The sequence below is a fragment of the Haliaeetus leucocephalus genome, unplaced genomic scaffold (genome assembly GCF_000737465.1).
Source record: "Haliaeetus leucocephalus isolate CR32 unplaced genomic scaffold, Haliaeetus_leucocephalus-4.0 Scaffold1000, whole genome shotgun sequence".
In the NCBI taxonomy this organism is placed as follows: domain Eukaryota; kingdom Metazoa; phylum Chordata; class Aves; order Accipitriformes; family Accipitridae; genus Haliaeetus; species Haliaeetus leucocephalus.
Window position 1 is genome coordinate 888,048 of NW_010973436.1, and position 22,754 is coordinate 910,801.

General features: G+C 40.7%; 1 protein-coding gene across 1 annotated transcript in view; it reads right to left on the reverse strand.

Moving 5' to 3' along the window:
* PPP1R12B (protein phosphatase 1, regulatory subunit 12B) overlaps positions 1-22,754 on the reverse strand; it is a 144,003-nt gene that overhangs the window by 78,692 nt on the left and 42,557 nt on the right. Inside the window, exons 4-8 of the mRNA XM_010584542.1 lie at positions 11,212-11,342; positions 9,002-9,120; positions 5,417-5,576; positions 2,820-2,964; positions 1,121-1,195 (exon numbers count right to left, since the gene is read on the reverse strand). Coding sequence (XP_010582844.1) covers positions 1,121-1,195; positions 2,820-2,964; positions 5,417-5,576; positions 9,002-9,120; positions 11,212-11,318 — 606 coding nt within the window. The 5' untranslated portion in view covers positions 11,319-11,342. The remainder of the gene's footprint in view (positions 1-1,120; positions 1,196-2,819; positions 2,965-5,416; positions 5,577-9,001; positions 9,121-11,211; positions 11,343-22,754) is intronic.

The following is a 22,754-nucleotide window of genomic DNA, read 5'->3' on the forward strand; positions in this document are numbered from 1 at the left end:
GGGGGTTGCTAGCCCCTGTGAATCAGGCCTAAAAATGGGCTAGCACCCATCCAGAAAAATTCTTGTTGTTGTTTTGCTTTTCCTTTTCTTTTTCTTCTGAGGAGTGCAGTTATCTGCAGAATCCTGGTGTAGTGAGATAGGAGGAAATCCAAAATACAACACTGATAGTATTTATCAACACCTCATTTAGGGAGAAGCTGATTAATTTTTAAAAAGTTTCTGTGAATGTTAAGGATGCTATTTAAGGATGACAGCAGCTGCATTATGATCAGAGCTTGAGTTCTACCACCCACATTTGTCAGTTCCTCAAAATACTTTACTGGGTTTTATCAGCAGTGTTCTCATTATGTCCGTTTCTGAATCCAATGTTTTAAATGATACTTACCATTTTTAATTTTTTTTAAAGAAGGTTGGTTTGTTTTTTGGAAGCACCCAAATGAGGTAATTGAGTAGACCAGATGAAATACAATAAAATGCAATCCAAAAACAACTTTCTGGCTTGATGACAGGCTTTACTTTGATCAAGATATATTTTTGCTTTCTTTTTTTATCCCAGCTTTCTGCCTATAACTCCTTCCAATATCTCCATTGCACTATGAAATGGCAATTTAATATGGTTTTGAAATCACCAATTCTTTTAGTCCAGAATTCCCTGAAGTTTGTAATTTCTTCTCCTTCAATCAAAAGTCTCCCTATTGTAAGAAAGGCAGACATGGTAACAGATCTCTTTCTCAACACAGACAGCATATTTCCTTAGATGCAAACACAAAGTTGACTTCGGTAATCACTCATTAAGAAAAGAGCAGTTTGATGCTAGAGAGCTTGCCAGCTAAGAAAAGCAACTGCAGAATAATAACAATTCCAAAGATGAACTATACATTCCTTACCAGTTTATATAATTCTGCATGCCAGCACACTACTGACCTTCTTGATGCAGTCATCCAGTTTTCTAGATTTCTAGCTATTAAAAATATTGGTGTAATTAAAGATTCCAAATGACTAACAAAAAAAAAATAGCTGGGCCTCAGCTTCCTGCGTCTGTTGACACCATATGTCTTAGAGAACACCCGTGTGTGAAAAGGTAATTGGAGAGGTGGAAAATGATCTGCCAGAAACTCACCACAGACTGTTTCTTCTGCAGCATTTCTAAATGCTCAACTAGTCCCTCATCAGCCACGTCGAATGGTGTCTGGCCCTGATGCAATAAGAGAAGACAAGAGGATATCCAGTATGGCATGGTGTTAATATTCAAAAAAGCACTATTTACCAATGAAGAACAAAAGTGAATTATGTTCCACATCCTCCCTCCCCAAATGCTGAGTAACATACTCTGTTTCACTCCAGAGTAGGAAAAGCCATGTGACAGCGATGGTACTTTTATGACTCAATCCATGATCAGAGCAACCTTAATCATTGAAGTGCAGTTCCCTGATTACTGCTGCTCAAATCTAACAGCCAGGACTAACATATTTGAGTTTCCAGGTTTCCAAAAAGTACTCTCTTGTACTGTGAAGGAATGTGATCAACCCGTTCTACTGTATCATCGTGTATTTGAACCTTCTGAAAGACTGCCAATCATCAGCAGGCCAAAAAAATTGGGAGCCATTTCCACATCCATAGCCATTTACAAAATAAAACAGAAAAATTACTTCGGGGCACCAAAACAAGAAATCAGTTACATTTTCACCATAACTAAAGCTATAATAACCATTATAGCTAACAACACATAATGAAACCTGATGGCTAGGGATCAAATAAATACAGGTTCCCTTGGCTATCTGACCTAGCAAGTTAACAATCCTTGACTGGACAGAGCAGGTAATGCAGCAAATACAACTGTGTCTGTTTCTTTTCAAGCTCAGCACAATACAAAACCCACACATTCTGAACACTTTGGAAAAGCACCTAATAGCACGTAAAGCAAAAAAGACTCCCTGTACTTTGACGCCAAAACCTCACCACGCTAAAATGGCTCCTTCTTATAGAGCCATTTCTTTTACATGGGTTTCCAGTACAGACAGATGCACTCAAATCATACAGTGCCACATTTCTCTTATCAAATTATCTTGCCTGCTTTCATTCCCTGGTGCTGTTCCAAGTACTACAACCTCATTTCCTCCCCCAGAAGCAGCCACGGCACAACTGAATCTGCTCCAGCAGGAAGTGGTTCACAGACACTGCCTGGGCATCGCAGCATGGAGGGGAACGCAAAGAACAACCCTGGACAAGCACACATCGGCTCTTGAAAATCCACGGGCTCTTCAAGGAAAAACTTCCAACTATTTGGATGGAAGAGGAATTTTTTTTCTCCTTTTCTTTTGTTTTTCTTCCATCCTATTTTTCTTTACTCATTTCTCACAAATCTGAGTCAATTTTTCAATTTCCCTTTTTATGACCAATATAGTAGAACAGGAAGGATTTAAAGCTGCCAGTTTCTCAAGGGTTCACTAGTTTTCAGTGCATTACACCTCAATATTAGCGTATTATTCTGCACTCCAAGACTGTCTTTTTTGTTGTTGTTTAATTTGTCAGGATTATACTAAAACAGGAAGACACAGATTAGCCCCTATCCTTTCTTACAATCTTGGTCCTAAAGTTGAATCATGATCTTTTCCAGTAACACTTGAAATTTTTCTGCCTTCCTGCAGTCAAGATTCTTTATTTTCTGACACTTCTAAATGCTCCACTGCACAAGCTAGGAGAACTGCTCACCATGTAACTTTGTCATTGCGTTGGATCAAGTGGTAGGCAATAAAGTTGATATTCACCTGGCTATAAAATACATTGCATAAGTTGTGCCAACATCTGTGCATACTAACCAGCTTGTTCCTGATGTCCATATCACACAGTGCCTCAGCCAGGATGGAACAAGCTTCCTTCACTCCCCAGTGCGCAGCAGCATGGAGCGGAGTCCAGCCGTCATTGTCCTGGACATTCAAATTAAACCCAGCCTGGATCAAGAGCCTGAGGAAAGAAGCAGTATTGATTTCTGCCCACCTGAGAATGACTTCTTGACACAGAATAGTTAACACCATGAGCCACAGAGTAGGCAGCATGGTCCACAATAAGCCGGTAGTCTCTTAACTTGTTCATTCACCTAAAAAACAGCCCACTTGATGTGCTTGTAACTGTAACAGAACAGGGCAGTAAACAAAGTGACTTTGCTGTAAAACCTGCTGGAATGTGTCTAATTGGTAAGGTTCCCTTTAAGCATGTCCTAAACTGGGAGAACACCTTAATGTTCTGGCATCGGTCACCCAGTCTGAACTCCTGCTCCAATGGACGAGAGACACCAGACTCGCTTGGGCACTAAGCAAACAAACAACATCTCTGCAGACTGCCATCTCCTTAACAAGGAGCCAAGCACAGCAAGCACAGCACCTGGCAGGAAAAGGACATTTGGTAACTGGAGCTCAGCCTTGGCTCTACCAGAGAACAAGGCCACATGGTAGGAACGGTCCATAAGGAGATGATGCCAGCAGGACTGCCAGGTAAGAAGCAGTGACATTACTGTGATTGACAGATGTGAAGTTTGCAAGTTAAATAACCCACATTTGGGTTAAACAACTCAATATGCATTTTTGCAGACTAATCCTTGCACAGTTAAAGCAAGTCTTACCCAAGTGAACCTGCCTTGGAACACCCTCGCATTACATTTACTGCTGTGCACCTTCCACCCACTCCCTCCTCAATCAGACCAGAGCACTAGTGTTTCATAGCATCTGGAGCTTGAATATTTAAAGACAAAACAAAGAGAAGAGAGTCAATTGTAGTCTGAAGCTTCAGAGACACATGCACACTGGTACTCCAGTGATCAGATGAAAGCACTGAGCAGCTCATGTATCAAAACTGACTATTATCCAAGTTGCTTAAATATTGAAGAGCATCCGAGGGGAATTCTGCAAATCTGGTAAAACAGCTACTGAAAATTTCCATCATGGGAAATCCCACCATCCAGAGCCACCTTCCTGCAGCACAAGGGAAATCCAGCACAACCCCAGAATGGCACCTACAGTTTTGAAACTCCTGCAGCTTTACACCGATGCGTTACTGTGCTAAATAAAAACACAGTCATACCATAGCAGCAGTGTGTTTCTCTGTGAAAGAAATTTTAAATTAGGTGCTGACTTTATGTTGATTTTCCAGCTGGCAAAAGGGAGGAACATAGCTGCTGTGACACTCAAGGTCACAGACAAATTCCACATCTCATTTGAGAGTTGGCTAGCTCCTGACTTTCAGCCCCTTTGGTTTAAGTCACTGAAGCTTTGTATTTTAACTTACAGGGTGACCATAAAATACACAAGAGTGAAATAATGTCAGCCTTCTGTGAGATCTGTTTATCATTACAACAATTAATGCCAAGGAGTAGCTGTCCAGAACTAAGTCACCCCACAAACAGTGAATAAAGCCTTCATTGAGGAGAACTGGATATACAACCCCCCACTGGAAGTCCATGGGACCAACACCTCAAACTGAGGAGATATTACATTTCTATTCCACATAAGCTGTGTTAGATTACTGTTCTTGGGCACGGTACAGGCACACACAGCTTATAACTCAATCACAAGCTCTAATGAATGAATACTAATAGGAAACATGGAGAATAACAAAATTACTAGAGCTTGACAAGAAACAGCTCTTACACATCAAGTCATGCCACTTAAAACTATGAAATTAAGGATCAAGATGGATGAACTTTCAGAAGGCATTTTAACCTAGGTAGTAGAATAACCTTGATGATGTTTATGGGCAGCTCCACCCATACATAAAGAGTAGAGAAGAAAGCTTTACTGTTGGAAACATTAATTTGACCTTACCTGTAAAAACAGTCATGCTTTATTGCCAGGAAACACTACATTGGGCAAGTTCATTTTCTTAATAAGCTTGTTAGTACCAGAGTGGTAGAAGCAGAACTGCTATGTGTTGGAATCCCTCTGTCACTCCTGACGGCTGCAGGAGCAGTAGCATCAAGGGGCAGGGGGCAGCGAGACAGGGCTGGACACTGCATTTTTCCATGAAACTGGTCACTTAAAGCGTTGGGGTGTTTGTGATTGTCATACAGCATGCATTGTTACTTTGTAGGCTGAAATTGTATTTTTATCCTCTAATACTGTTTTACTTGCTAGTCCTAAAACTATTGCTCTAATAGTGAAAATTAAACCTTCTAATTTATGTCTCAGTCTCTGAAAACCTTTCATCACTTTAAAGGCCTAGAGGTACGAAAGGGAATCTTCCAGTCCCTAAATATTTCTAGGTGAACCACTATGGTTGGGCACATAAATCTACAGAGCCTTTTGACAAACAGCAGCCTGAAAATCTCAGTATGAAACAGATTTCTCTCAACTATAAAGCTAGATGTGTTTCTTACAAAAAACAGTCTTGAATCAATGCATCAGCCCTGGGAAGGAGCTCCTACCTCATGACTTCAGAATAGCCCTTTGCCGCAGCAACATGAAGAGCTGTGGCACCTGTTCGAGGCTGCTTTATATCTTCAATTCTCCCACTGTTCAGCCACTGTCGGGCATCCTGTAGCATTTGCTGCTCCTCTTCTTTTCTCGCCAGGTCTAGGTCTACACCTAAGAAGGTGAAGCACAGAAGAAGATAATATCAAGTGAAAGCTCTCATGAACATGTTAAACTTGCCCTATGTTTCATTTGCTATACAATATTAGTAACCTCTTTGTAATCTTGCACAAAAATCAGCAAAAGCATTTTCTAGGAGTTGGGAGAACTACTGCATCACTGACAAAGACTTCAAAGCTGTCTGACTTAAAAAAAAAAATAATCTGAAAGTTGAACTTCTGGTTGCAAACCAGCCCAACTAACTACTAGCTCAACTGTGAACCAACTACGGGTGGAATGATTGTGCTCTAAATATGCAGTGTCCTAGACTGAAATAACCAAGTCATGAACAACAGCCTTACAAACTGAATTAAACAACAGTGTGAGTATAATCTACAGTGCAGATCTGAAGAGATGATCCTAAGATGCCACCTGCAAGAGCAGCACAACCCCAACTGTATGCTCACTTAAAATTCAGTATGATTTGCAAGCTGCACGTACAGAGATCTCTGTGCTGCACCAGAGCCATTAGTGCCAGGCACGCCAAAAGAAATATTTAGTTAACTCCACTGAGCAGCAAACCACTAGATTCTGACAAAACACAATTCTAAATTATTTTGGGGATAGAAAGCAAAAAAAAAACCCCAAAAACTAACCTGATGGCTTAAGAGATCTGCTTTAGATGAAGTCAGATCAAGTAAGTCCATCAATACATCTGGTATAACAGAGACATGGACTATGGGGCTTTCTGATAACAAGAGGGAGAAGTTTCCCACCCTAGGAAATGGTTGCTATGATGTGGAGAGGCCAGGTAGGTTTAGCTGATGGGCTGTGTCAATTGTCACTAAACCAACAAGAAGCAAAACTATCTTTAACTTGTTTTTGTAAGTGGAGTTTTCATTACAATGAGGTCCTGTAAGGATGATGTATCAATCAGAAGTACAATATAGCTCCATACAAGATTAATCAGACTAGAGCTCACTGACTCAGGAAAAAATATGAAGGACAAGATGACATATCTCAAAAACCAAGAAGGATGTTGAAGAGCAACTGTCCCTATGGATTAGTTCTTTCAGTATAAGAATGACATGATTCCCAATTAAATTATGGGGCATTAGGTTCAAAACAGAACAAAAGAAAACACTTAACTCAGGGTCTGAACTGTGAAAGCCACTACCACAGGATGCTGCAAAGATTAGAAATACAACTGGCTGCAGAATAAGGATTAGAGAAATCTGTAGTCATTAAACATAATGCTATACATTATGTTCCCAAGAAGGACTGCAGAAGTTCATGAAACAGAAAGCCACAGGGGATTCATGAGCACAGAGAAAGCCCATCTGGCTCAGGAATTTCTTGAGGTACAGTGCCTGGAGGCTGGGAAAATGTTTGGGAAAGGAATCATACACGCTTGTCCCATTGTTATAGTTTGCACCAGGCAGCTGCTTTTAGCTGCCATTGAAGACAGGCTACAGAGCTGGATGGACACTTATTTAAAGTTTATAACGCATTTACTCCAGCAATTATGATCCTTTTAAACTGTGTCAATGGGAAGCTTCTCAGTGGAGACAGATGGTTGTTTCAGGGCATCTTAGCAGGATGCCGCTAATGTGGTGAAGCAATGAAAAAGCCAAGCAGAATCCCAACAAGTGTCAGGCAAAATATCTGCAGTTGAGGCAGAATTACATGAAGAATTGTGTCTACAGTCAGCATTTGTTTTACTGGGCTGTCCAAACCATGCCTGTCTCTTCTTGCAGTCAGGCTTCCCTAGATGCCCAGAAAGATACAGATCCTTTCTTTCTATCAGTGTAACTTGTCTCTCTTTAAAGTAGGTATCAAGAACTGTACACACTAATAACATGGTTGAAATCTTACAGGGCATGGTTTGGACAGCCCAGTAAAACAAACGTTGACTACCAACACAATTCTTTTTAAATATGTGAGTAGATTAAATTTAAGGGAGAAGGGCTATTTAAGCTTATTTCAAAGTGGAGGGAAAAGAGGAACAAAATAAGAACAACCTTGTCAAAAATACTAGAGTAGAAAGTAAAAAGCTTCTATTTACCAGAAGGAACATGATCCTGCATCAATCTTCCAAGAGGAACAGTAACAGAAATAACAACTAGTTCTCAGATGGACAGCTACAAACTCACCAGTGGAACAGTAACACAGTTCACAAAGTAGCAAGGGACTGATCTCTTCCTAACTATACCTGAAAATAGCTTCAAAAATAAAAGTAACCACCATGCATCAAGCAGAATATATCTGTTGGAGAGGACTGGATTCAATCCAGCATGCAAACAACCCCAAGATCAACCTGCAGTCATAAAATAATCTAGACTGGAAAGAATCTCTGGGGGTCTCTAGCCCAAATTCCCTGCTCAAAGGAGGGTAACTTCAAACCCAGATCAATTTGCTCAGAGCTGAATGCAGCTGAGTTTTGACTACCTCCAGTGATGGAGATTCCACAAGTTCCTTGGGTCCCCGTTCCAGCACTTTCCTAGGAAACACTTTTCCTCAGAACATCCCTCATTCAACCCTATGACTTTTTCCTCTCATCCTGTCACTGTGCAGCTCTGAGAAGAGTCTGGCTCCATTGTCTCTATAGCCTCCCTCAAGATAGTGGAGTACAACAGATCCCCCTGTCAACTTTCTCTTCTCAAGGCTAAATATGCAGTCCATACATATCCAATGTGGATAGTTTGGTCTGTATCAGCTCAATTTGCCTCGGTTCATCACTTCCCCCATAGATAAATGCATCCTTCAAAAACATTCTTGATGAACTTCATAGATAGGGTTTAAACTTCTTACACATGTGTACAGACACCTAACCACTCACAGATTAATTTCATCAGTATAAAGAAAATTTTACACTGATGAAGCATTTCTTAATTATAATACAAGTTATACTGTCTGACATTTCTTCCACCAGTGATGTTTTTGCAGGGACAGCACAGAGAGCAGCCCCTCAGACAGGCATACCTGATGAGAAAGGGGAAATGGCAGAGCAGACAGGCTGCAGAAGTCTACGGAAGCATCAGGATAAAGCAGGTCACTCCAGGCCAGGCAAAATCATTTCCCAGTCCCTGCTCTTGGTAGGGCTGTAAATCTCACCTCTGTATTATCAAGTCTTAGTGAAACAAGACCTTTCATTGATACCAGAGGTCAGAATTAAATCTCACTTTAAAAGCAAACAGATCTAATGCATCAGCTTTCAGTACTGTGGTGTCTTGTTTTGAAGAATCCTATTAAGGACAGAGACTGCACACCACAAACCTTCTGCATCTGTTCCACTGTTCTGCTACCAAAGCGAAATTTGTCAGCTGCCTCTTGGGCCAGATTTCAGATCTCTTCACCTATAGACAGTAAGCCAACAGAATTTTCTTATAGAAACTCTTAGAGGTCTAACTCTCACATATTCAATCCCACTACTGATTTACCTTGTTTCTTTACTTGTTCCAGAAGCAGGTCCTTCATGGCTGCTTCCTCTGCGATGTCAGACGGGACTTCACCTTCACTGTTCACAGCAGCCACATTGGCTCCATGACTAATTAAGTACCTACATGAATGAGACCCATACCAACATATTAGACCTTGTGTGCAGGTTTCAGTGCAACTTATACAGTAAACCAAGTAGCAGAACAAAATATTTGGCTTTGTCATTCAAGTTCAATTACCAAATGAGTATCTTATTCTTATCAAATTTCTAGACTAAAAAAGTTCATTATTAAATGCAAGGTCCCCAGTTCATAGCTCATAGTTTCTGTTTCTCTATAGTTATTCAAATACCCCTAGTTCTTGCACTAACCTGATAGATTATGCTTTTTTTTTAAAGTAATTAAAAAAAGATAAGCCAAGCCATCATAAATTTTTTAATTTGTCTTTTTATAACTATACCAAAAGTTCATTCCAGAACAACTAATGTCTTTTTTTCAGCTTGCCCATCTTGTAACCAGTAAAATTTGGGGAAGTAAAAAAGTATTTGTTTAAACACACAGATATAGGAGGGTGAGATAGGAGAAGATATTTTTTCTTGGTTTTGTTTTAAAATCTATTTTCAATGCCTTCGAGAAATAGTTATCAGTATTCAAATTTTGGTAACTTTTTGGTAGCTGTGGTGGACTAAATGGCTGGTAAAAAAATAATAATATCTTTCATTTGAAGAACTAGTATTTGAGAAGAAGAAAAACCAAACTGATAAAGGATCGTCCAAAAAGCTAAGAACTGTTCCAGGAGGAGTACAACACACAGAAATAAGTGAGCCACAAAAGATTTATTTTTTTTTTGTTAGAATATATTGTAGACGACTATCTTGAGAAATACTATTTTTTTTCCCTTATTCTTCTAACCTATAATGCAGCTTTTATCTCAGAAAAATTATTTCACTTGGGAAACTACTATTTATGTTTGCCTGTTCTTTGGTTCCAGTTATTCTAGCACTCCAGGTCATATATATGAGCAATTCTCAAAGTCTCAGAACAACATGTTGGTGCACGAGTAGTCTGGTATCAGTATCTCCTCCGGGACAAACAGGCTATTAGTCCTTTGTGAGCATAGTGAACGCTCAAGATCAGCTGCGGAATGCTATTTCAAACCCTGGAATCAGAAACTGTGCCAAGAAGAGTCAAATCTTTGTTGGGCGTCACTTATAGCTGGTTACTGCTTTGCTATAAACATCTACTGGACAAAACTCTCTGTTATACTTACTGTCTTTTCTTTCATATGTATTTCATGTTTGTACTCACTGGATTATCTAATCTCTCTATGGCAGGCCACAGAATTTCACCTGGTTATGTCCAAACTGAGCCCAATATCTTGTGTTGTAAGCAAAACAAAAAATAGATGAGACAATGCTCTAATTCTAAGTGAGTTAAGTAACAAGCAGTTACTTTTATCTACTTTTCCATCTTTTGTGAGACAGTATGCAAGAAACAGAAACAGAAGATCTGAATGTGAAGAAAAAGAAACAATGCTGTTGGTATACTGGTGACTCCAGAGCCCAAACATTGCATTTCTCTCTCAAAAGTCTCCACACAACTGCAGCACTGCTCACATAGGCCTGTCTATGGTAAGAAAACAGTTGCTTTGCAAAGCCTCACAACAAGGGTAAGTGCTGGTGCATTCTCTCTTTGAATTCTTTTGATGGTATCCGCCATCTGGGGTTTACACCAGAATACCTATATGCATGTAATTACACTAACATACATTTTGTACAGAGACAGAATTCTTTTCAGTTAGAGGAACAAAATCCCAAATCGCTCTTAGGTAACACTTAAAATTCTGCATGGGCTCCCTGCTGATGGAAGCACACAGCAAAGACAGTCAGCAGCAGCAGAGCTGTGCTTCATTACAAGTTTCTATTAGTGTGCCTGCCTGTCAGCCGTCGTGTTTCCCTTTTGCTTGGCATTTCAGCTAAAGTATCTAATGAATCATAAGTCACTGTAATGGGATCACCAAAGGCAACCAGTTGCAGGCTCCACCTTAATCCCCACAAATTAAGAATTCAGTAACAGGAGAAATGCATCTATTTTCAGCATTGCTTCCCAAGACACTGTATAAGTCTCAGAGCATCAATCGCCTGTGTACCTGCTCTGAAGAGGAAGATGTGGAAAGTGTTATAAATACCCAGAATAGCCTGAAACTCACTCACTCTGCTATGTTCAGATAGCCACACGATGCCACTGCATGAAGAGGGGTCCAGCCCTCGTTATCTTGCTGGTTCACATTGGCTCCATTTTCTACAAGGAACTTCACCATGTCCAGGTTCTCATCTATACAGGCCTGAGGGAGAAGGGGAGGGAGGACATTCAGGGGAGGGAAGGATTGAAGAGAAAAGGGAAGGGATAGATTAAGAAAAAAAAGTGTTGGTGTTAAATCAAGTGTACAACCTCAATTTGCAGTTTATTGGCAGCAGGTAATTCCTGGGCTGAGATTCCCACACTGTGAGCTAGCACATCTTAAAACTTAAGGTAGCATGAGGTTGGGAACTAAAATAAATTAATTTCAGGACTTTCAAAAATTAATTGTAACTCAAAGAGTCCCCAGGTAGACAACCTCTACATTTGCTCAAGCCTCACTTCTCACCAATTGATCTGTTTCCTTCCTCTCTCCCACACTGTCATCTCCCTGGAGCGGGGACACACTGTAAAATGATATATCTGTATTAGTTTTAGGTATGGCATCAAATTCCTCCTAAGCAAGGCAAGCTATGTATTTATTTAGATTACATTGTTCCCTCAAAACTTCAATGAAATAATGTCATAACAATGAATGAAATGAGATATCACTAGTGGTAGCAATGAGCAGGGAAAGCATGAGATCAAGAAGCCTGACTAAAGCAGACCATCTGTATACTGGATGTTGCCCTTTTACAGACGTAATCATAGCAAAAGCAGAATTTGACAGAAGTTAATAACTTCTTTATTCAGCAGTATTTATTAATTTTCCTGAGTATAACAAAGTACAACTTTCCCTGTTAGCTTTACAGACCCTGTGACCTACTGAATAGAACGACAACCTTTTATTAGCTGCTGTATGTATTCCAGAGCCTGTATTTAGAGAGACCTGCTAGCTTTGAAGTTGCCAGAAGAAAACCTAGCTAGATTTTCAAGTCTCAGCGCTTCTGTTGGGTGGAATTCCTCCTTCCTCAAATTCCTGGCTACAGCACGTTCTGCATTGCATTTACAGTTCACTGGAGGCTGCTATTTAAGGATGAGCTGGCAATTTAATACATATGTCCAAATGCATGTGCCTCAGCTGAGAAGCACCAAGCATGACTGGGAGGCAAAAGGACTGGCTTTTACAGCATGTCCATCTACAGGCAGAAACCTAGGTCCTCATTACTAAAGAGGGAATCAGCTTGGTTGAAATTCCTCCAAAATCACAGTACTCGATTCTTTTATATAGCTTGATGTGGGCACATCTATCAGTTACAGCAGTCAGATGACTTCCGGATAATCATTCTTCTAAAATGAGCAACACTGACTATCCATTCCTACCCTAGCAAGTAATGAAAATGAGGAAATTGTCTTTAACCAACACCCCACTCTCTAGCCCCCGGTCCAGGAGACAATCCTGTATTATCTAACACATTCATCTATGCTGCATTGCTTATTTCAAAGGAGAGGCGTGCCCTACACCAGGACATCCAACGCTTGTTATTTCTACTGCAAGTGCAAATCCCAAACTAGCCTTTTACCCCACAAACACAAGTTACTCCTGTATTTGCTTGTTTCACAAGTAGCTGTGCAAAAGGCTACTTGTGAACTTTAAAAGCAAAAGCTTTTAAACCTCTTGCCTCTAAGGAAGCATGCTCCAGAAAACTAACTTCTAGTACAGTTACTTGGCAAATGCTGGAAAACGCAGAGTGCATCTATGGTGCTAGGAAAGGATGCCCCGGGAGCAGAATCAAGCACCCAAGTCCAGACTGTACCTATGCTGAAGTGTTAGCGTGTTTCCTTGTTCTGTTTTAGACTGGTTTAATCTTACTCTTTGCCAGAAAAGCACAAGCATAATTCTAGAAATAGTTTACTTTAGGGACTGCTCCAAACCCAGAACAGATGAGACTGCCCCTGGGTTGGCTCCCTCCACCCTGCCTCAGTCTATCAACACTCTGCCACCCGCAGGCATGAAACAGCTTCATCCCGTAAACCCAATTCTGGGGGACTTCCCTTAGATTATTTCAGGCACTAAAACTGGGAAAAAAAACCCACAACCCAAACCAAAAATATTGGGGACTGAAGAGCACCATACTGAGGTCGGAGGAGTGCCAGGTCCAAGCATTGACAGGGTAAGACATGGTTAGGTCTGAGCAAAGTAGATGCAACCAGGTTCTACCACCAGCCTCAGGAGCAAGGTTTGTTCCTTCATCCTCATTTATTTAGATCATCTGGTCCAACCCCCTGCTCAAAGCAGGGCTAAACCTGATGTTAGATCAGATTGCTCAGGGCCTGCTCCAGCCAGTTTTTACTGTCTGCAAGGATGGAGACTCCACAGCTAGCCTAGGTCCCTGTCCCAGTGCTTCACCATCCTCTCAGTGGGTAATTTTTCTTACTATCTAATCAGGACTTTTCTTGCTGCAGCTTATGCCTCCTGCTGCAGTAGTGCAGATGTAGCCTCTAAGTCTCAGCAGGTGATGAGAGCAGGAAACACAAGCCAAATATTCCTACTGTACAGGGGAACTAATGTGTGCCCGATAGGCACGTGATTAATTTTAAGACATATTCTAGAAGGTATACACTCCTGATTTCCATAATCCTGCAAACTATGCAAACAAATCTGTTAGTGGCTTACATCCATAACAATGCATTCAAATGCAGTAGGAAGGTAAAGTGTGCAATGCACACAGAGGTGGACATGGATACACAGAGGAACATACTGATCCCTTTACCATTCAAGGAGCAATTTTTGGGGAATTCGTCTCTGAGCCTGCAAAACTGAGAGCAAATCTGTATTTTATTGCCACCCACATTTATTGTGATATACTTCAAGTTTTCCCCTAACACACCTCAAATAAATTACACTTGCAATCTTATTGATGAGACTTATTTACATTTTGACCTGGGAACACAACCATTACATATCACTTTTTAAATAAAACTGACTTTATCTAAAAGCATATTGCTCCGAGAATAGCCAAGACAAGTTCACCCACACAGTGGTTTCTTTTGAGCTCAATCACTTCTGGCTGACAGAAGAATTATAGCCTCAAAGAATAATTTTATCAGTGTGGCTCTGACAAAGCAGCAAGGTAGCTGTTTCATGCTTGTGCATACTTAGTGCTGTGCTGTATTTGCATATTACCTGCAGCTTGAATGTAAATCTAAATTTAGACTCAAGAATGTCTCTATATTGTGAGCTTTGTATGTATTTGATAGAGAATTATATTTACATTGTTTATCATTTAAACCACCCCAATACACCTACTACATCTGCACATACTTGGAATCAGCCAAAAGAAAACACCAGTTCTTGGTCAAGCCACTGGATATACTGGACTCTAAAATTAAATATCTGTTTAGAGGCATAAAAGAGGGCCCCCCACCCCTTCTTTTAAATTTCTGCCTGTTATTGGCCTCGTTGTTCTGCTGGTTCCCGTCTTGCATGGTTCCTATGGAATGTATGCTAGAAACAGAAGGGATAATGGGATCAAACCCCACCTGTTCCTACACCGAAATCTGCAGTAATTTGACTCGCCTGGCTTCTGAAGAGATAAAATTATGACAAAGTGACAAAGCTACATGGGTGCTGACAACAGCAGGCATTCGCTTGCTTCCCCAAGGGAACCATCATGCATTTCATGCTTGCTGTTTGCATTTGCCAGGAAGATAAAGTCAAGCACAAAGGTGTATTAAGTCTTTAATGGAGCAGCAAAGTATTCTTTAATATCTAAGAAAAATAACCCTTACTCCACCCTTCTGCATTTACATATCATGAAAAATGGCTGTTCAAGTTATGTGATCAAGCAATGTGACGCTGCTTGACAAATATTTATTTTAGTATTAGTTAGTGACACATAAGAATAGAAATGAGCAGAGTTGAGTAACATGAACAGTTTTTTAAATGACTTGAGGCTGCGTTAACATTGGCAGGTATGACTTCTTGCCTGCCTCAAATACCAAAATGCAAGGATTTTTTGCATTTTTATAATATTACGTAATATTAATTCTATTGGTCAAGATTTTAATAAGTGAGGTACAGAAGGAGTTTCAGAAAATGACATTTGACAAACAGAGGTACTGAATAACCCCTGTTCAGTTCTGAAAATCTCGTCATTATCTCATGTAAGAAACTATCAGGCATAGGATTATTTGCATAATTTTTTAGTCAGACACCCTAAAAGAATACACTGCTTTTACCTTAATATGCTGACATATTTAACACATCTTAGAGCAATAATTATGAGGCCAACAATTGAGATAATGAGTAAAACTGGTAATTTCTAAAGGTCTTAAACTTTAAGAACTTTAGAAAACTTATAAAAATTATGCCAGATTAAATGGCAGCTTTTAGGGGTTGCAATATATTTCTGTGTACACTTTTAAAGTATCAACTGATTAACACTTATGTTATCACAGAATTCATACTTGCACACACATTAATGGTATTAATAGTTTCATATATGACATCATTTTACCAAGCTATAAATTAAAGAACAGAAATTCTTAATGTTTCAAAGTATCAGGGCACATAGCTTGCCCACCTAAAATTTTTGAGAGCCTCGACTTCTGATACCCCTCCAGAAAATCTCTGCTGTATATTTTATTGTGCCTACCTGCCAAAATTAAGCACTGTGAAACACCACATAAGAAAAACACATTCACTGAGTTTCAGAGGGTAAAGTTCATCTTCTGGCTAAGCAAAATGGGTTACCTGAGGTTACTGGAGGAAGAAGAGGACAAAGAGGAAGTAAAAGGGGTAGATGTGTCCTCCTTTAAGTACTATTAATCCTCCAACCTTAAATTTAGGAGAGTGGATAAGTTTAGTAACCCGAGAGGATCTATCGCTATGCAAAGTTCTCCTCTTTTATTTGATACAGTGTTCCTTGGGAACATTGTAAGAATAACTACATTGGACAGTAATATTACAAAGCAGACACCTGCCCCTCCAACCCCCCAAAGGGAGGAAAGAAAGTCAAAAACAGTTGGTTGAGAAGTAACATTACCTTTTCAGTGGGTACTTATTTAATGTGAGGAAATACTCCCTCTCCTAAACTGCCCTTGAAACTTGCTTTGCATAGAGAAAAACACATATACAGATAGGCTTAGTTCTTTCAATTTTAGGCACTGCTAACCCTCAGCTACTTGGTTACATGTGCAGAAGAGGCTAAAAGCAAGGTTAACTACAGAGTGCAGCATTTTTGTCTCTAAATTTTTAATTCCTTCTTTATCTTCTTTCTCTGTAAAAGATATAACATAACCTTCAAGGCGATGCGATAGGGTGGGAGTATGCGGTGACTATCTTTCCCTCTAATCGGAGATCTTCAGCAGGCTAATCTCTTGCCATCCTTGTATTTTTCTTGGCAGCTGGTTAGCTCCAAGTGCTTCTGGAACGGCACTAATGTATTACAGTTTTAGCAGTCTTTGATGCAAACTGCATCCAGTGCCCAGAATTACCCACTAACCGTTCAAAGAAAGTTGGCTCATATGATTTAAATCCCAGGCATCACTGGGCAAGTCTCCATCCACAGCTCATGGTGTTCCTTCAGCTCCTGGCAGGGGACCAGCATTTAGCAGTTTTTCCATAGGGAGGAAGTGCTCAGTTTCTAAAATTTGCAGATATGGCATATTAGCTTCCCCCTCTTAGATAACAGGTGTAGCCCTTTACAGCCAGGGACACTCACTGCATTTATATTTTGTTTTTGCCAGTAGCTATTGCCAAGGCATTCTTCTTTCAAGCATGAAGTTTACACTGCAATAACAAAACAGGGGACACCAGGAAACGTTTCAGAACAACTCTCAAAACTCTGCTCGTCTGGCAAAGCTTGTTCAACAACCAGACAAAATCTGATCTTTATCTTTAATGAAACCTCATTATTATAATAGTACTGTTAGTGTTTGCTCCCTCCTCAGAGCATACAGAACACACAAGCGTCATCAAACTTCTGATGAGTATCAGCAACACAACAGCTCCAACTGCCTGCCAAGGTTTTTGGTTTGCCTATCTCCTGGGCATCCCCCACAGGACAGAGATAGGAAGATCAGGGAGTAACAGGAGCCAGATGGGATGAAACCGAAGGGTTCAGAGGACCAAGAATCGAGCTCTAACCTGGTGTAAACAGCATAATACTGCTTACTTTCTAGGGGGTGCATGACATTTTGCAAACCCCCAGCCTATGACTGGTGTTACATTCCCACTATATACAAGACAGCAGGGAGGAGAGCAACTAAACCACCTGACAAATTCCTCTCAGAATTGCTTGGGATCAGCTGAGTGAAGAAAAAAACCCCACCTTTTTGCCTCTACATGGAGAAAGTGGGATGGTTACAAACCTAGAATAAAGAAACTATGGCAATAATTGCACATCAGCAGTGCTGTCACAGGGACCCACATTAAGGCAACTGTCTTCTCCACAACTTACCCAGTATTGTGGTAGTTTAACATAAATACATGAACAACATTCAGTGCAACTGTTTTCAGGCAGAACAGTTCTTGTCAGCATTTCAGCTTTACATTTCAGCATTACAGCTCCTTAGGGGCACGGGCACTTCAGCTGCCATCTACCTGCACAACTTGGTAGCACTGCGTACCGTAGCACATCTAACAAGGGTGAACTTGGCTGAGAGCATATTGCATTTCTAAATGCAGCCCCATTGAGTAAATATTTAGTTTACAAACAGTATGTCACATCACCCAGTGTCATATGATCATGTAATAAAATAGCAGCAGTGTGCATACAAGAGCTTGAAATCAAAGTCAGCCAGGAAACCTGTAATAAAGGCTGTGGTTTTAATTATGGTTATATTTAATTCCCTGGTGCTCCCTCCTTGGTTGGTCAGGATTTAAGAGAGAGAACCGATGCATTTTCTCAAGGCAGAGAAAAGATGCAAGAAGGGAAAAGAAGAAAGGGCTACATGCTTGGCTTCTGTGTTACATGTTTCTACTATGAATACACCAGTCTTGTGACAGAACCCTGTCTTGGTGACTCCTCTGTGCAGAAGAGTGAAAATCTTGTAATCCTACCATGTCGGATTCTCGGGTAGCAATCCTCATGGTTCCCACATAGAAATCGTATTTGGCAGCTCCACTTGTCACACCTAAATACAACACGTAAACTAGCTAGCTGGACACATGCCAACTTTTTTAATCAAGTATTAGAGACGTCAGGCCAGTAGAGGCCATGCTTCACCTCTTCTTAATTACTCTAGTATTCATCTCTTGAGCCTCCCAGGAATATGGTACCTTTTGGCCTGTGCAAAATGCTGCTGTAAAATCAGATTGCTCATGAAACCCCCATTACTAATTCTTTTACCAGATTCTCCTCCAGTCCAGAAATCAAGTATTGATACCATCTTCAAAGCTCTTTATATATCCAGACCTCCCCTGACATGGTTTGTCTCCCTCTGTTCCATCACTGATCCAATTTCTGTAACTCTTAAGTCAAAGTATTAACAAACACCTCTGAGATTCTGCCATACCACCCAATGGTGAAACAGTTAATATTTTAGACAATGAGATCCTTAGAGCAGGGACCATCTGCAATTGTTTAAAGAGCACCCAGCTCTCAGTGCCAGTCAGGTAAAGAACAGCAACATACATACCATTGAATCACTGCAGTTGGAAAGGTCCTCAGGAGACTTATAGTCTAATGCCTCCTGCTCAAGGCAGTGTCTACAGTGAATTCTCACCGGCTTTCCAGGCTGTGGATGTGTGTGTGTATGGTATGTACACGTGTGCATATATCTACAAACACAGACACTCATATTTATTCTTTGTAAATCTAGGGAACTTTACAATGGTGGGGAAGGACTAGTATACACAGATGTGTCATGTGTCTGCAGCCATTCTGATCCAGAACTGATTCACCTCCATTGCTCAGATGCTTTATTTGCCCAAGCCTCTAGTCTTCTCCTTCCAAATGATGTTCTCATGCTAGAAACCTGACCTAGACTCATTCGGGTTGCAGAGGCTGCACCACCCAAGAGCTACAAAAGATTCTGCATTAGATATGGGGCGACAAAAGTGGGTTTTGTTCATAAAAACCAAGCACACCCTTTCCTAACACTACCAGTGGGACCATTTTTGACAAGATCAGACAGATCCACATCACACTCAAACTGATTAAAAGGTTTTCTTCGGACTTAATGAAGAGCCAGAGAGTTACTGCAGTGACTACAGGCCATAAAAATCACTAAACTAAGAGCAGAACTTTCTCTATGTGCATGCAAATGCAGTCTTGAATCCAACCTGAGACCCCCACAACACCTTAAGTAGGTTTAAGTCCAGGTTGCCAGTGTCCCTCCTGGCCCAGCCATATGTTTCCACACCTTGCCTTGCACAAGATTTATTTCACCCACATTTTCAAAGTGTAAAGAAACAGATGTACCCAGAGGGTGTTGCCTGTCTAAGCTAGGTGGGATGTATTACCCTCACAGTACCTGTCCTTTCCCACTGCCTACAGACCAGCATAAACCCATTTACAACAGGATGAGATGAATCCCATCCTCAATGACTTACCAGCAGTCACATGAGAAACCTCCAAGAACTAAGATTTACCAGGTTGCTCCTTAACCTGAGGCTTGAAATGGTTTTCTTTACTACAACCTTATGCTATATGATTAGTGCAACTAGAGCTTTTTGAGGAGTTTTAGAAACAGTTAAAGAGTTACTGCAGTCCAGAGGATGACATTGATACCAGCAGCAACATTAACTGTTAATACACTGGGCTCGAAGAATTAGCAGGCCAGTTAAGTCATGCTGTCACAACACATAGGTCACAGTCAAAGGGATTAAATGACAAGACTTACTTCTCTACTGTTCTCCTGTCATAAGTCTAAAACATATGGAACAAGATTAGCTGGGAGATGAAGGGAGTCAATCGCCCACTGAATGCAAAGTAAGAGTACATATACGATGTCAACATACACTGCAAACCAGGCAGGGCTCCACAAAGGCAAGCCTGATGACAGCTGAACAGCATCAGGGTTAAATCTGGGAACACGGAGAAAGGAGTTCACAGAAAACAAAGAGAAAAGCACTCCCAAAATAGCCTTGCAACTGTCACCACTAGCATTGTCAGCACTGGAAGGTATGACCTTGCCATTGTGTCTCACGATCACAGCTCTACTCTTAAGGGGGCATTTGTCAGAACCGGCACTACCAAAAATTCCACTTCCAAGTGATCCTATATCTCCAGGAGCACAGATTACACTCGTCAGTGATTTTGGGAACAACAACAGCTCCTACTGTTGCTCCTGCAAAAACACAGAGCTTCTGTACCTTCCCTTCTTTCTTCTCAGCCCTGGTTTCAGGGTGTCCTTATGGCTATGATATCCTGCACGGGCACTTCTGTACCATGAACCCAGTTTTAAAACCTTCATGCTTTAAAATCCTTGTGCAAATCTAATTCTGACACAATTGTATTAGAACCAGCAGGAAGCGGTAAATTCTGTTTTAAAGAGAGCAGGGAGAAAGGTAGGGAAATTAGATTAAAAGGGTATTATTCATTTTCTCATCTGATTAATTAGCTATGTTGCTTCATTTTTTTAACAGCAGTTGAGTCATACTTCTCATGTAAGCAGGAAGAGAGATATGGATTATGTCAGATTTTTCCATTGGAAAAAAACCCACAACAACTAGAAGTGCTTGGCAGTATCCATGCCAATCATCAAAAGAAACCAACAACAAATCTCTTAGAATGATTAGCAGAACAAAAAACCCAGTAGAGTACAAGGGAAGAGAGGAATATGTGCAAAGGCATAATTATTTCATGAACGTAGCATTTTCAAGATGAAATAGCAGCACGAAATGTCAGGTGGAGAACTGCTTTGAATAGAAGACACATTTTGAAACTCTCCACGTGTTCATACATACACTGGGGACATCAACTTATTTAAAAGGAGGTAGATGTAAATATCTACTGCACTAGACTATAGATGGTTTAGCTAAATGTCTGTGAAATTCTTTATAATTATCAGGACTTCTGCTTTAGCTATTGCAGCCATGGTATTGCAGTGAATGCCGAAGCACCATGCTTCGCTTCACCACTGGCTGGTACATTATCTGCTTTCACTGAGGTAGCCCTCGGCATGCCAAAGCTTCCAACTCTGCTTCTTTAGGATAAACAGGAGCCACCGCTGTAAAGAAAGAGATGGTCAGTTGGACACTCACACACTCTGTGTTATCGAAACAGGAAGAAAATGGGAAGAAAGCTAAATTGCCCTGCCTTTACTTCTGCTAAGATGATAAGCATAGGCATGCAGGATTGCCATCTTTTTGCCCCTCGTTTAACATTTCTAATCAAATAGCATTTTGGCAAATCTAGGAAGATCAGCAAGGACCACAGATAGAAGTATTTTACTATGCAAAGAGCAACAAGGATCAACCCCTTATGCCAACCTCTCCAGCCTCATATTATTTGTGCTCCCATGTGTCCAGCAACCTACACTTAATTCACCACTCATTCAAACAGGACCCAAAACAGTGATTTTCCACTTCCACAGTGCTTTTCTTCTGCAGTCAATGGACTGTTTTGCCATTTGCATTCACAGACCAGAACACATAGCTCTAAACCAGATACAGGCCATGTGGGACTGACTTTAAAATCCAATCTAGATTATCATTTTACTCCCTTCCTTTTCATCATCTTCATCCTCCTAATTCCAACATGATTTTTAATACCCATTATTTCAACAGCAGTTGGAGGCTAATACTTTGTACCATCTGAGAAGAGCTTGAAATGAGTCCAGTACTTGATCAACTGCCAACACTAAAAATAAAGTCTTTCTGTCACTAAAAAGCAGGGACTGCCAGTTTTCTAATGGTGTCGAGCAGCATTAGCTTTTCAAGTCTCACCAGTTTAGTCATTCTGACCACTAAGTATGTCATTTCTCTCCCACTCAGCCAGAGCTCTCTGGCACTGGATCAAGACAGCATATATAAAATCCTGCCCTTAAATTACTGAAATTTTAGTTCCTGCCTGAAATAACTCTACATTTCATAATTAGAAAGCTCACAAGCATTACACTCCTGTGTGGAAAACGGAAATTTAGCTACTGCAGGTTTGCTTAGCAAAGAAATGTTCTGCTAACAACCCCCTTGTTCTTCAGCTCTACAGATGCTACACCAGTCATAATACTGTACCTATTTAACGCAGTTCCTAAAGGCACTTTTAAAATGCAAGCAAAATATATATGTGGTTTCTGCCATCAGCTATCTTACATAAACATATTCTAAATTTCCAAGATGCAACCTTAGATTAGCTTCAGCCAAACTAATGTGGTCTCCTGCAGCCCAGGGCTGACACTCACCCCATTGTCTTGAATGGCCACTGGAGGCTGCAGAGCAGCGTAAGGTGGCCAATGCCAAATGAAGCCTAACCTTGTCAATAATGGGGGGGGGTGGGCAGGGGGGAGTGGGGAAATCACTTTTCAGCCCACTAGGCAAGGTTACTCCACTCACACCATACCTGCTAGAAGGGTGAGATGGGGTAGGAAGGCATGGCAGGGCCCCTCCGTGCGCCAGCAAACAATCCTC